The 14,332-nt window shown below is 34.2% G+C and overlaps 1 protein-coding gene across 2 annotated transcripts; it reads left to right on the top strand.

Moving 5' to 3' along the window:
- The first annotated feature begins 947 nt into the window (after positions 1-947).
- On the top strand, positions 948-12,104 carry LOC142342238 (E3 ubiquitin-protein ligase CHIP-like). Of its 2 annotated transcripts, none has more exons than XM_075393495.1 (3): positions 948-1,254; positions 6,993-7,181; positions 10,827-12,104. In XM_075393495.1, exons 2-3 carry the CDS (start codon positions 7,036-7,038, stop codon positions 11,539-11,541), a joined length of 861 nt encoding a protein of 286 aa, XP_075249610.1. In that variant the 5' UTR covers positions 948-1,254; positions 6,993-7,035; the 3' UTR covers positions 11,542-12,104. The 2 variants fall into 2 exon arrangements, with proteins under 2 accessions (XP_075249610.1, XP_075249609.1); XM_075393494.1 differs by having other exon boundaries at positions 949-1,265.
- The last annotated feature ends 2,228 nt before the right edge of the window (positions 12,105-14,332 follow it).

The raw sequence follows: 14,332 nt of genomic DNA, 5'->3' as shown, positions 1-14,332 counted from the left end.
TGGAGATAGATTGGCCAAGTCCTTCACTTGGACACGTTTGGACTTTTCATCTCCAGCTTTCGCGCTCCCAGTTGGTCGGCACTTGCAGCACATGTAATCCCCTCGGGGCTTTCAGCTGTAAGTGCCGCAGCTCTATTGAGTATGGGGGAGATGAATCTTTCATTCGTGTTTGGGTGTTGGACTTGGATTTTATAGGTAATTTGGGAGTATAAAATGTGATCTCGAAAGATGTGATTTTTTTCGAAAAATTAGGATTTTATTCTAATCCGCTCTTCGCCTGTTTTACCGCACCTTAAACATGTAGTTTAATGTTTTTTGTGAGTTGCGCTCTGCCAACATGTAGAAGTTCGTTATCTGTACAAGTTTCAGCGGTACTTAAATATGCATGATAGCTCAGCCAATTAAGTCTTTAATCAAAAAATTGGTGTCACTTGGGGTAATATACTAAACCAAACACATCGGTAACGTAACGTAATACCTGTGGCTGTTCAACGAGAGGCATGGCGTACAGCCCGAGCTGGTACGAAAAAAATCTCAATTTTGAACCTATTCTTTTAAATGATTTTCTTGCGATGCTTTTGCGGGCCTGCTAGTTTGAGTTAAATATTTCACCATAAGGTTTCTTTGTTTCTGGACTAGAAACTCGTCGAATAACGGTCAGAACAACCTGAAATTTTTACCCATTTTAGTTTGGATCAGTATGCTGTTAATGCTCGTCACATATGCTGACAGTATGAATTGTATCTAAATTAATTTGCGAACTACTTCTATGTCGACATTCTTCCAGTTAACTAACCGGTGTGACAAGTAACTTTGATTGAAGTTGGTTTTAAATTGAGAAATCAAAACATTAATTAACCAGCAATCTGTCGGTATCGTGATACGGGTTTAAGTACACTACTGATGAACATCAGAACTTTCCAAAATGTTGATGTAAGTCGGCCGTTAGATACGTTAGAGTAAAACAGTCGTATGACTTTTCAGTTGAAATGATGGTTGGAGAGATTGCTGCAAAGTTAGCGGGTTAATAACCAATATTTGCTGCTCCTTGACGAAGAAGAGCACCGTTATTCAAAATTAAGTGGACGAGAACGGCTTGGAGGTTGGTGAGTTGAGTTAATAGTGGCGACTGGGTGGTTCTGCTGTTGCCTGAACCCCGTCTGTTGTCAAAACCGTGTCTACAACGGATCAGAAGATCCCAACGACGCAGATTACGAATCGGCCACAAAAAGATTGCAAAGCACAACTAGCAGTGTAAGAAGCAGGTTAATTGCAAATTTGATATCTGTTGGTTGATTGGGTTCAGAGTTTGAAGCAATTCAGGTCATTGAATGATAGTACGGGGTTTAAATTTCAGCCTTTTTATCTCAATGTTTGTATTTGAGTTTTAATCCATTTTGCTATTGTTTTCTTAGTGAGGGGTCATTTTTAACTGACCTCGAACGAATTTATCATTGGTATTACGTTTAAAGATAAAAGACAGTTGCCGAATTGGTTTAAACAGCTGTTTTGGCTGAAATTTTGACTATTTGAAAATTCAGGATTTCTTTTTTTTTATAAAAGATGACACCAAATATGCTTATTTGGCCCACTCTATCCAATTTGGACAGTAGTGTAGACATAAAAACTGCTGGCAAAATCTTTGTATACTCAGATGGGGGCTATTTTGACCTCGGGTGTCTAAGAAAATGTTCTGGAAGAAACATTTTAGCGGTATTTCGCTCATTTACATCCATATTTATTTAAAAATGCATCGTTTCTTTTCATTCCATTGGGATTTTCGATTGCCAAAAGAAATGTATAACAAGTATTCAAAACCATTCCGGTTTTGCATCGGCCACGCAGCGATAGCAAGGCCAGTTTTGGTCTCATGGTTGTTGTTTGCTATGAAAAAAAGGGTTCGGATTCTATTTTGGTTCTGTCCTTTTTAGAATATTTTTTTGCTTTCTGTAATCCCAATTTTAGGCAGGTCTGTTTGCATTTTTAGGTTCAATTAATAAGAGGTCCGATTTTTTTTAAAACGAAGCCTGATGAATAAGTATTGTGTTTTCTGAGTAAAGCTCATTGTTTCATTAATTCCTGCGACATTATTCATAGATTTTAAGCGAATCGTTGTTTTGCCATCATTTGATGTTTTCATAATCTTACGACTGAGTCTAATTAATCACATGTCTAATTCGGCATCTAAGGAACTCCGAAATATGCTATTGAATGCTTTCAGTTTATACAATGTTTTTTCGCTAATATAACCCGTCAATTTTCTAAAATTCATCATTTATTTCTGATGTATTGACTTTTTGGTCAAATAAGCTATTTCTTGAACATTTTTAAACCACAGGGTCAGTTTTTGTCTAACTGTGGTGTTTTACAATAGATAATTTTTTTGGATTGTAGTTGGGCGCTGTAAATTAAAAAATGTTTTGGCCTTTTCATAATAATTACAGAACATAATGGTTTTAAAGCAAAGCGCAATTTTTGACAGGCCAAATGTATGCGAATGAAGCCCAATGAACATACAAAGTATTTTCAGTGAAATGCTTAGGTTTTTTGGCGTCAACACCGTTTGCGTTAAAATTATGAATTGTAAATGTGTTCCTTGTTGTTTGTAGTCTTTTGAACTTAGTCTCTCTATTGAAATTTCCAATTGGCTTCCTAAGCAGCAACAAGTTTTTTCTGTATACTTTTTTTTCTGTATTCTGTAGACTAAACATACAAAGTATTTCCAATGATGTGCTCATGAGTTTTTGGCGTCAAACCGTTTGCGTAAAATTTTGGAATTTTGAATTGTACCTGTGTTCCTTGTTACTTGTAGTCTTTTGAACTTGGTCTCTTTATTGAAATTTCCATTTGGCTTCCTAACTAGCAACAACTTTTTCCTGTATAAAAATTGTTGTAGCTGAAAGTTTATGGCTGTTATGACTCATTGAGATAAGTTGAACTGTTTTAAAAAATCAATTGTTTTTGAAACTTGCCACTTTTATTTTAATCTTATTTCTGCTACCTTTCAACGTAGTATCAGCAAGGAAAGAGGTCGCAATATCTTTTAAGTGAGTTGAAATTAAGCCATTTTTGCTGTTTTATCATTTGAATAATTTTCTTGCTTTGATACTACAAATTTTCGTACATTTTTCATAGTTCTTGACTTTTTCTCTTTTTTTGAGGTTTTTTGCAGTCTTTTCTCTTGCAGTCTTTTCTTTTGCTATGAAAAAAAGGTTCGGATTCTATTTTGGTTCTGTCCTTTTAAGAATATTTTTTTGCTTTCTGTAACCCCAATTTTAGGCAGGTCTGTTTGCATTTTTAGGTTCAATTAATAAGAGGTCCGATTTTTTTTAAAACGAAGCCTGATGAATAAGTATTGTGTTTTCTGAGTAAAGCTCATTGTTTCATTAATTCCTGCGACATTATTCATAGATTTTAAGCGAATCGTTGTTTTGCCATCATTTGATGTTTTCATAATCTTACGACTGAGTCTAATTAATCACATGTCTAATTCGGCATCTAAGGAACTCCAAAATATGCTATCGAATGCTTTCAGTTTATACATAATGTTTTTTCGCTAATATAACCCGTCAATTTTCTGAAATTCATCATTTATTTCTGATGTATTGACTTTTTGGTCAAATAAGCTATTTCTTGAACATTTTTTAATCACAGGGTCAGTTTTTGTCTAACTGTGGTGTTTTACAATAGATAATTTTTTTGGATTGTAGTTGGGCGCTGTAAATTAAAAAATGTTTTGGCCTTTTCATAATAATTACAGAACATAATGGTTTTAAAGCAAAGCGAAATTTTTGACAGGCCAAATGTTTGCGAATGAAGCCCAATGAACATACAAAGTATTTTCAGTGAAATGCTTAGGTTTTTTGGCGTCAACACCGTTTGCGTTAAAATTATGAATTGTAAATGTGTTCCTTGTTGTTTGTAGTCTTTTGAACTTAGTCTCTCTATTGAAATTTCCAATTGGCTTCCTAAGCAGCAACAAGTTTTTTCTGTATACTTTTTTTCTGTATTCTGTAGACTAAACATACAAAGTATTTTCAATGATGTGCTCATGAGTTTTTGGCGTCAAACCGTTTGCGTAAAATTTTGGAATTTTGAATTGTACCTGTGTTCCTTGTTACTTGTAGTCTTTTGAACTTGGTCTCTATTGAAATTTCCATTTGGCTTCCTAACTAGCAACAACTTTTTCCTGTATAAAAATTGTTGTAGCTGAAAGTTTATGGCTGTTATGACTCATTGAGATAAATTGAACTGTTTTAAAAAATTAATTGTTTTTGAAACTTGCCACTTTTATTTTAATCTTATTTCTGCTACCTTTTAACGTAGTATCAGCAAGGAAAGAGGTCGCAATATCTTTTAAGTGAGTTGAAATTAAGCCATATTTGCTGTTTTATCATTTGAATAATCTTCTTGCTTTGATACTACGAATTTTCGTAAATTTTTCATAGTTCTTGACTTTTTCTCTTTTGAGGTTTTTTTGCAGTCTTTTCTCGTTATACTAATAATGACGCATTAATGAAAAGTCGAATATCACATTTTTCGCATTGACGCGAGGAGTAAATGCTTATTTTTAACAGTTTTGGTGAACAGATTACGATTTTATGGGCTTCGGTATCGTTTCCTCGCATAATTAAGTTAACTTTTTGATTGTTGCCTGTTTTTGTTCTTTTGGTAATCGTATGACATTTGGAATAATGACAGGCCTTTTTGTTTCGTGTCATTATATAAAAGAAACGATTCATTGATTTCAGTTGATATTTAATGGTTTTCTTAACTTGAAATTAATCGTTTTCAAAAAATTTGAAGTTTTTAAACTTTGCAGAGAGTTTTACAGATTTTAGTTTGGATCAGTAAACTGTTAATGCTCGTCTTATATGCTGACACTATGAATTCTCTTAATTAATTTGTGTGCCACTTTTAAGTCTTCAATCTTCCAGTTAGCTAACCGGTGTGACAAGTAACTTTGATTGAAATTGGTTTTCAATTTAGAAATCAAAACATTAATTAACCAGCAATCGGTCGGTATCGTGATACGGGTTTTGAATACACTACTGATGAGCGAGCTAATAAACAATGTTTCTGCTTCTTGTCGAAAAAGAGCAGTTTTCCAAAGTTCAGTAGAGAAAGACGGTTTGGAGGTTGGTGAGTTGAATCAATTGTGGCGACTGGGATGATTTTCAATGGTTTTCTTAACTTTGAAATTTATTGTTTTCAAAATATTTGCAACGTATTATTTAACTTTGCCTTTTGTTTCTACTGGTTAATAATTATCAACAACAGGTCCCGTATATTCTTTGTTGAAGTTAATTGGCTGTGTTTTTTTATCTGACTCTATTTTAGAAAATTATTTTGAAAAAACTATTTTTTTAGAAAAAAGATGGTCGTAATTAGAGCTTGTTGTTTTATTTGATTTCGAGGTTTGTTTTGTCTCTTAGTCTCGTTAATGACAAGTATCCATGGCAGGTATCCATCTTATCCATTTTTTTAAAGTTCGAGTTTAAAGCTATCTTCCAAATGGAATTACCAATGAGTTATTATCTCGTATAGTGGTTTGAGTTTAAAGTGATATTGTAAATGGATGCACCAATTATTTTCAAACAGTATATGCATTCTATCTCTCTCGTTTGGTAGACAATTTGGTGAGAAATGTGGTTTGGAGCATTATGTGCAAACGCACATTACCGAGCCTCTTTGTTTAGCCTTTTTGCTCATAGTAAATTTGCATTGCCGTGCGATTGGTGTCAGTATACACTATAAAAGGTGGTTGCCTGTTAGATTTTGGTCACTCCATTCTCGAAAAGACTTGAAGAGATGATCATCAATTTTTTTGCTTCAAACTCGTATTTTTTTGTTTCCGAGCAATAGAATGATTTTTTTTTTCAATTTAACATTTTGTTGTCTCCGCTTTCTTCATTATCATGAGCACTGCAATTATCGCATCTACGATGCCATCTGCCGGTTTTTACGTGATATGCTGAATTTGGCTTTTTCTTCCCGAGGTCTTAAAGCGTTAGAATGATTGTTACTAGACACTTGAACATATCAAAAGTTTTCTTTGACGAGACGTATCAATATCTGGACCCGTTGTATTGAAAATTGGCCTTTTCTGCAATAAAATAAAAAACTGAATTTTTTGTTTTCATCTTAACTCGCAAGACTTAGTTAACAATAAAATGCTTTATTCTGTATTCTATTTAACATACTTTTTAAAGATTTTTCTAGTTGTAATTGATTGTGATACCTTACTAAAATATTTTCTTAAAGCATCCCGGCAATAGATGACGGGAATCTTTATATTGATAAAAGACTAGCCATTGTTTATTTTTGAACCTAAAGTCAATATTCTTCTTCAACCTTGTCTTTGAACGTGATTAAAACATTTTAGGGTATCCATAAATATAAAATTGAGCTATAATCCTTATGTCAAAGTTTGTCATGTCATCTATTCAAATGTCAATGATAATACAGCTTTAGTTGCTCTCTCCAGATGCGTTGTATTTTACTGATAGGCAAGTTTGAATGTGATTAGGCTCTTGCAGACAAAGCAGCGATGTCTATTGTTGCTCTCCCTAGAATATATAGACGTGGTTGGCGTTAATATTTTGTTATCAGAATAGTTTTAGTTTAAAAGCCAGTTTTAAAAATATTGGGCGAAATTTGCGCTGGATTGAATTTACTTCTTCGATTCTCAATATTTCCACTTAAATGTTTTTTTTCCAGTTCATAAGATCTTGGATACTTTATTATTGTATTTACCTTAGTGCTTCATGAAAGTGCTCCAAAACACCGCATAAACTACAAAAACCTCGAAAACGAAATAATTGTATTTGATAACTAGATTAGCAGTTTTTAAATGACTTCCAAAATCAGTAAGAAATAGCACTGTTGAATTTTTAGTCTTTCTTTTATCTAAAAAAAACAGTAAAAAGATTTCAACCAGTGTTACTTGCTTTGATGGGTCATTTGGGAAAATTGGGGCCTTGTTTTCCCAGATTGGGAAGTGGTAGAAGAGGGAGAGGAGAAGGGGGAAGCAGGATGAACATGGCCCATGCGCACCAGGCCCTTCAGTTCAAACAAGAGGGCAACAAATTATTTGGGAAAAAGAAATACGACTCTGCCGTGGAATGCTACTCAAAGGCCATCAAACTAGACCCCAAAGTGCCACAATTCTACACAAACAGGTTATTTACAACTCTTTTTGTGACGAATTTTGATAACCGCCTGCAAATTTCTGGAGAAACATAATAATTGTTGATCAAAGTAATGAAATAATTGAAGCTTAACTTAAATACTAAGATACAAATTTTGTGCTCATTTTCATTAAAAAAGTACGGTTTAAAAGCAAGTTGGCTTCATATCACGCTTAAAAAATATATTATCGTCAGTGACTGTTATTCAGCAACAAATAAGTTTGTGCTTGGCGTTATTTTATTACGCTACCAGGTGTAAGTTATCAGGCCAATGATGTGGTAATCAGGATTTTGATCTTCCTCGATTTAACTGGAACTTCATGCGTTCGATGCAAAAAATTTGGTCGCCATCTTAGCATTTGTTGAATTTTTGCATTTTGCTGAAACCTTTTTTTGTGCGTTGATTTTTTAAACTAAAGTGTTCTCACGAGCTTGATTATTGCGAAGAGAATGTTTTGCATTCGAAAGTAGAATTATTTTAAATTTAAACTTTGTTCTAATCTTCAGGGGTTCGAAAAAGAAAACGTTATTTGAGCAATGCTGTTTTCAATTTTTGCGTGCTCGATATTAACGTGACTTGAGTTTTTGCTCCATTTTTTTCGTGAACGTTTGTTATTTTTTGTAAGCCGTGGACTTTTTATTGAAATTTTATTTAATGGATATCAGTTGGCAATTTTTGTTCCTAGTTGTACGAGCTGGATTCGTTTCCAGAAATGTTTTTGTTCCGACCCACTTATTGAGGAGAGGATGTTTACTCAAATGTGGTTTTGTTTGTTCAGTCAATTTTGGCCGATCGATATAATCATCGTGGAATTAAAATTTTTTAATGTATTTTAAGCCCACTTTCTTTAAGTTTGCCTGGTAAAAGATATTTTAAAACTGCGGTGATATTCTTCGTAAGCTCAAGAAGAGAGCTAGTTGTACTCCCGCAGACTTAAGAGTCCTCCGGAATTATACAAAAGGCATAATTTATTTTTGATATACTGGAACATTTTGTTTAACAATTGATCTAGTTTGCAACCGTTTGAACAATTGAGTTTCTTTAGCAATTGCACAGCAGTATCAGGGTTGGTCTTTATGTCACCATAGATCCTTACGGTAAGAAATTAGATTTTAATGGGCTTGGCTTTTTCAAAATTTTCCGCATTTGTCGATTTGATGTAAATTACTAACAAGAAATTCATATAAGGGCTCAATTGTTGGCACATACTTTTTTAAAAAAATTTTGCGAATATATATGGTTTCAGTGTTAAGCTCATGGTTTTTATGGCTCTGACCAATTGTTTTCACAAAATTTTTTGAATTTGTTATGCTTAGCCTTTGTTTGTTATTTTGTTGTAACCCAATGATTTTTTCCCCACATTGCTTTCAGTTGTTATCTTATGTCTCATGACTGAATATATTTGTTTTAACGAAATGTTGGTGAATTTTTTTAACTTTGCCACTTTTTTATCTTCTTTCGCTCCGCTTCTGGCGTAGTATGAGTAAAAAAGGTGGAAATGTTTTTCCTGTGATTTATCAGTTAATATCTGTTACGGTATTGTATTTAACTGATGGTTTCTTGGTTTTAATGCTACGAGTTTTCTTTTTTTAGCGTAATTCCTTATTTTATAAGTTCATTTCATTTCCTTGTTGAATTACCGCATTATTAACAGTTCCAATTGAACGAAATTATAGTTAGGAAAATAAAAAGCGTTGAAAATAGGCGTATCTGAATATGTGAATTGTTTTGTTTTGTATTTTATGCTTTTGGGCTGACGCAAAATTTAATGGATTTTCCACATTTTTAACTATGTTTCTCTTTTTGTTGTTGTACGACATATACCTGATGATGATAGGTCTCAATTGCTTCAGCAGGACGTATAACTGAATTTATTTAAAGATTTCAGTTTATAGCTATTTGTTTTAATGACTTTCTAATTAACTTTTTTTTGAATTTTTTTTTCAACTGTCTTCTTTCTGCTCTCATTTTTGTTACCATGTAATTCAATCTCACTAATAAGAAATCTTAACTGCTTTTGCTGATTCAATCATTATTTTTTCTGTTGTTTATTTGTTTCGCTGATGGCCATTGTTTTTTCCTAAAAAATTTTCCATCTTTCTATACTGTTCAGTTTTTGGATTCCTTTTTGTTGTCATTTCTACGTTGTCCTTTCTATAAGGGAGACCCTTTAAGGTAGACAAGCAAGCAACGATTTGCATTTCTTGTAGATAACATCTGTTAATTACAGTTCCTTGAACACTGTGGTTTCGTAAAGTTGTTTGTGAAGTTTTGGCTTCTAGCTGTGTTTGTTGTTATTTAGGAGTCTCCTGACTTAGTCTCAATAATAACAGGCCTAATTGTCTTCCAGTGGTGTTGAAACTAACTTTCGGTGTGGAAATCTCATGTCTGTTTCCAGTGAGCTATAATTTAATCTTCATACCGGTTTTAGTTTCAACCCTTTTTTCGTGGCTTTGTTACTACTAGATTTCATAAAATGTTTGTGAATTTTATATAATCGTACATTTTAAAGGTTTTTTCTTTTTTAACTTTAACCTTAATGGTATGTCCTATTGGCTTTGAAATATTGCACAGTTGAACATTTTTAATGCTCTTTTATGTTTTTATCGGCTTCACCGCCATTTTCGCGCAAAATTAATTGATTTTTTGCCGATATTTGTCCTTCTTGTAGTCGTATGACGTACACTGGATAATGACAGGTCTTGTTTGCTTCCTATTTTGATTTAAGTGAAACTTCAGTGATTTCAGTTAATATCTAATGATAATAATTACTTTGAAATTAATTGTTCTTGAAAGGTGAAACGTATTTTTGAACTTCGAACGTTTTTGCTCTTTTTGTCGACGTGTTGCCCAGTCGCGTTGAGGTTTATGTCCCATATATTTGCTAATGAAGTATAGGTTAATTCGTTCTATTAGGTCTTATCTGATGCGTGTTTGATTTTGTTTTTTTTTAATATAGACATCGAGTTTTGATCTTAATTTATGTCTGTTTTTTAATTTTTATTATTGTCTTTTCTACTAGTCTACTTTCTATTTTTCTACCTTTTGATTATTGTCATTAAAGCGAATTGTTTTGTTTAGTTTTTATCTGATACTATTTTGACTTTGTCTTTAAGTTTAGTAGCATTTGGTAGCCAATTAAGTAAAGAATGTGGATGAGCGGAGTCGGAACATTATGTGCGTACGCGTATTACCGAGCCTTGTTGTTATTTTTATAGACTTCGTCGACGCATGTGACCTAAAAGTGAAAGTTGTTCACGTGAAGTTTTTTGGAAGTGAGTAATACTTTCTGCTCATACTCTTAATTCATCGCAAGCTTCGAATTTCATTGATCAAGAGAGGACCTAGGGGGGCATATCTGACAAGATATATTCTTTCACAGATTTGGTTCAATTTTAATTCAATTGAAGTTGTGTTGACACAGATAGCGCTCACGGACTTGTGGATTGACGGTTGCAGGGGAAATTTAGATTTTTATTAAATTTTCAGCTGCTGACGCGTGTCATTTGAACCCTTGTAATGTTTTCAATTTATAACAAACAATTGCTGTTATTATACGGTGGTTAAACTAATTTAATACCCACAGTTAGTCGGCATAGTTTGTTCAATGAGGTTGATGTACATTATCTTTTCAGAGCCCTGTGCTATTTGAAACTACAGAAATGGGAAAAGGCTGTGTCGGACTGTCGCTGTGCTTTGGAAATGGATCTCAAATCAGTCAAAGCCTACTTCTTCCTTGGTCAGGCTCTATCCGAACTAGATTCTTTGGACGAGTCTTGCTCATGCCTTCAGAAAGCGTATCAACTCACAAAGGAGCTGGAAATGAATGTGGGCGATGAATTAGCCAACACGCTCAGGCAAGTTAAAAAGAAACGATGGCTCAAATTGGAAGAGAAGAGAATGAAACAAGAAATTGAGTTAGAGAAATACTTAGTCAAACTGGTCGAAAAAGATTTTGCAGAGAAGTCAAATTTAAGTTCTCAAGATGCTGCTGACACGATATCCCCTGATCACAAAGAACTGACCCCAGAAAATCTGAAGAAAGCGAAAGAAGAACGCGTGAACGAAGTTTTAAATCTGTTCCGGGAAATTGACGATAGACGTCAGAAGCGAGAGGTTCCAGACTTTCTATGTTGCAAAATAAGTTTTGAGCTACTCGAAGACCCAGTTGTAACGCCTAGTGGTATCACCTATAACAGAAAAGAACTTGAAGAACATTTGCAAAGAGTGGGCCATTTTGACCCAGTGACCCGGGTAGCCCTGACCCAGGACAAATTGATCCCTAATCTCTCAATGAAGGAAGTAGTTGAGGATTTTATAGCCAATAATAAATGGGTTGACGGGTATTGATGAATTTTGCGCCTCTGACGTAATCACTCTTGAAAATTTATTTACTCCCGCTGGTAATAAGCGAAAGTTCGTAAACTCTACCGTTTGGACTAAAATATTGTTTTTGAGTTTACATTAAAGAAACTTCAACATTACAGCTATTCGAAATTCGCTATTTAATAATCACTTCACTGCAAAGTTCTCCATTCTTTGACGTATTCTCTTGAGTACAACGCTCTTAGATAGCTAAACTTATAATAAAGATTCGAGTATTCGTCGACTTTAAACGATTAGTAATACTAATAAAGAAATGATTGAACAAACATATTACTAAGAAGTTCTTCACCTATTCAAGGTCACGCAGTGCTGCCAGAAATAATATTTTTGTGATAAATTTCTGCCTTTTCAGCTTGTTTGAAGATTACGTCTTTCAATTTCCTTTCAAATTTTTGAGTTGCTAGGATGGCCGCTTGTGGCGTTGGGTGTTTTAACCTTGACTGCATTCAAGGTAATTACAAGATGTATAATTTAATTCTTCCATTAGAGGTTTAAATTGTAAATCACAATTAATTTTTTATTTGGAACTTTTTTCAAGCAAGGGATAATTTATAAGGAGTTAGGTGATAAAGAAGGGAGCATAGATTTATTTAGAAAGAGAAGGAAATAGTTATGCACCTAACAGTTGTCAAATATCTATGTTAAATGCAATATCTACGCCAAGGTAATTGCTCTAGGCAGACGTTTTTGCTCTCAAACGAAGTTTGTAGCAGTTACAAGTTATATTAGTCTTGTGATCTTATGCGATTTTGCGCGAGACCAATTTTTTTCCTGACCAATTTGACTTTTCGTCCTCAAAAACGAAATAAACAGGTACCCCCCCCCCCCTTAATAGGATCCAGTTAAACATGTCTTTTTATGCAAAATTTTTGCATAACGGTTTTTTTTACTTTTACAAGTGTGACTCTTTAATATTTTTGAATGAGTTAAATTGCGTGCATTCTAAAAGTAAGTCGGTTGCTAAATTAAAATTGATTGTGAGCAAAGACCATGTAGCGTAAAGTTTACTCTCCGGGACTCTCATCTGCGTGGTCGCTTGCTGGGGTCAGTTTCTGCACCATAACATTTTCTCTAGCATATTCATCTCCTCAATTGCATTCCTCGCCAGTTGTCCGAGAGCAATTAGTCCAAAGTTAGGCGGTATTAACGTGGTTTGTGTTTTTATTTTGTTGTCTACATTGAAATCAAAATGAGTCCGTCGTCGGCTAAAAAAAGATGCTTAGGAAAGTTTTGAAGTTGTCTAAGCTCTTAATTTCTTTTCGTGGACTCCGCGAATTCGAATATTACTATTGCACTAAACATAGTTTAAGCAATTTTGTTTAGCTTTCCTGATTTCAAATAAAATTATATGCAATTTGAAATTGGGAAAAGCTGTGACAGAAAGCACTTGTATCTAAGTTCCCCTTCTAAGTAGTCAAAGATATCTTTCGCTACTTGAATGATTTGGATCTGTGCCGTTGGTTCCCCTCCCCAGCTTAGTGGGTATTTTTTTGCACCCCAGACTTATATGCCATTTTTTACACTATGATTTACTATGTAGTATTTTACACTATGGAGTTGCTTGAGATAATTAATTGCTCTTGAAATTCATAGCGATTATTGTAAACGTGTTGGTCTTTTTTATGCAAATTTTTCGCTTGACCATTGTGCGTTTTTCTTCTAGAACATTCTTTGACTTCTCAAGTGACTTTTTCACGCTTTCGTTCTTCATTATTGAGTGATCTCTATTGCTCTCACTCCGAAGTAAAGATTGTTGCTAATATAAAGTTGGTTGCAGCATAGAAAAGATAAGGCAAAATAGCACAGTCGCAGTGCATATGGTTATGAAGTGGGAGGTCAATGGTTCGAATACCGGTGAGGTCATGTTTTTCCACCCTTCTGTCGTTCAAGAGCAATTCTTTCGACATTAGTCGGTTTGTTTCTTTTACAAGCTGGTGACTCAGCATGGTTCAACTCAAAATTTCTTTGTCGTTGAATTGCTCTGAGACGAAGCAAGTACATTAGCCATGTGGTCTTCATATGAGATTTTTCGCTGGACCAGTTTTACGTTGGACGCTTTGAGTTTTTATCCTCAAAAATGGGATAATCAGGTGAAGCCCAGAGGGCATTAAGTGCTCTTAGAGTCTTACGGTTCACTACCCTCTAAGTAAGCGATTCAACGAAACTGTTTAAAAGACAAATTCATGATGTTAAGGGCCGTTCTTAGAGTTTGAACTCTCGCCCTTTAACTTGTTTTTTTGGCATTGCACAGTTCTTATTTCCCATGTTTTTAGCATACTTTTTGTACTGTCGAGTGGCATCTTTTCTTATTGTAATTACCAAACACAACTGATGTTAAGCCATTTAATGAAGATTAATGAGGATGTAAAGGAGCACAGAACGACAAATTCTAAAGGCAAGCATACCGAATTCTTACTATGGTTCCGACAAGACCACATTTCCTAAGTTTGTAAGCAAATGTACCAAAGTTTTATGAAAATTTCTATTGTTTATTCATAGCAGCCTTGCAGAAAAATGACGACAATCCCCAAAACGTCACACTTGTTAAATTAGCGGAAAACTAGAGTTACTTCCATGATGCCTTAGTTTTAAGTGACTCTGCGATTGATTTGACTTAATGAAAAAATTTTGGATGATCTTTGGTTTTTATTTATGGCAACCTGCCTCCAATGAGTTGGTGACTTTCAAATGACTTGTACGCTCTTGACTTTTTGCATTTTGGTTAATATAATAAGTCTTTCTAAATGTTAATTGA

Source organism: Convolutriloba macropyga, chromosome 7 (assembly GCF_964194025.1).
Source record: "Convolutriloba macropyga chromosome 7, txConMacr16.3, whole genome shotgun sequence".
In the NCBI taxonomy this organism is placed as follows: Eukaryota; Metazoa; Xenacoelomorpha; order Acoela; family Convolutidae; genus Convolutriloba; species Convolutriloba macropyga.
The sequence above is the reverse complement of the archived record's forward strand: the minus strand, read 5'-3'. Positions and strand labels throughout refer to the sequence as shown.

Excerpts from the sequence above, each read along its gene's own strand:
- LOC142342238 (XM_075393495.1), top strand. The coding sequence starts at position 7,036 with ATGAACATGGCCCATGCGCACCAGGCCCTTCAGTTCAAACAAGAGGGC. Across the intron at positions 7,182-10,826 it reads CCACAATTCTACACAAACAG|AGCCCTGTGCTATTTGAAAC; the intron begins GTTATTTACAAC and ends TTATCTTTTCAG.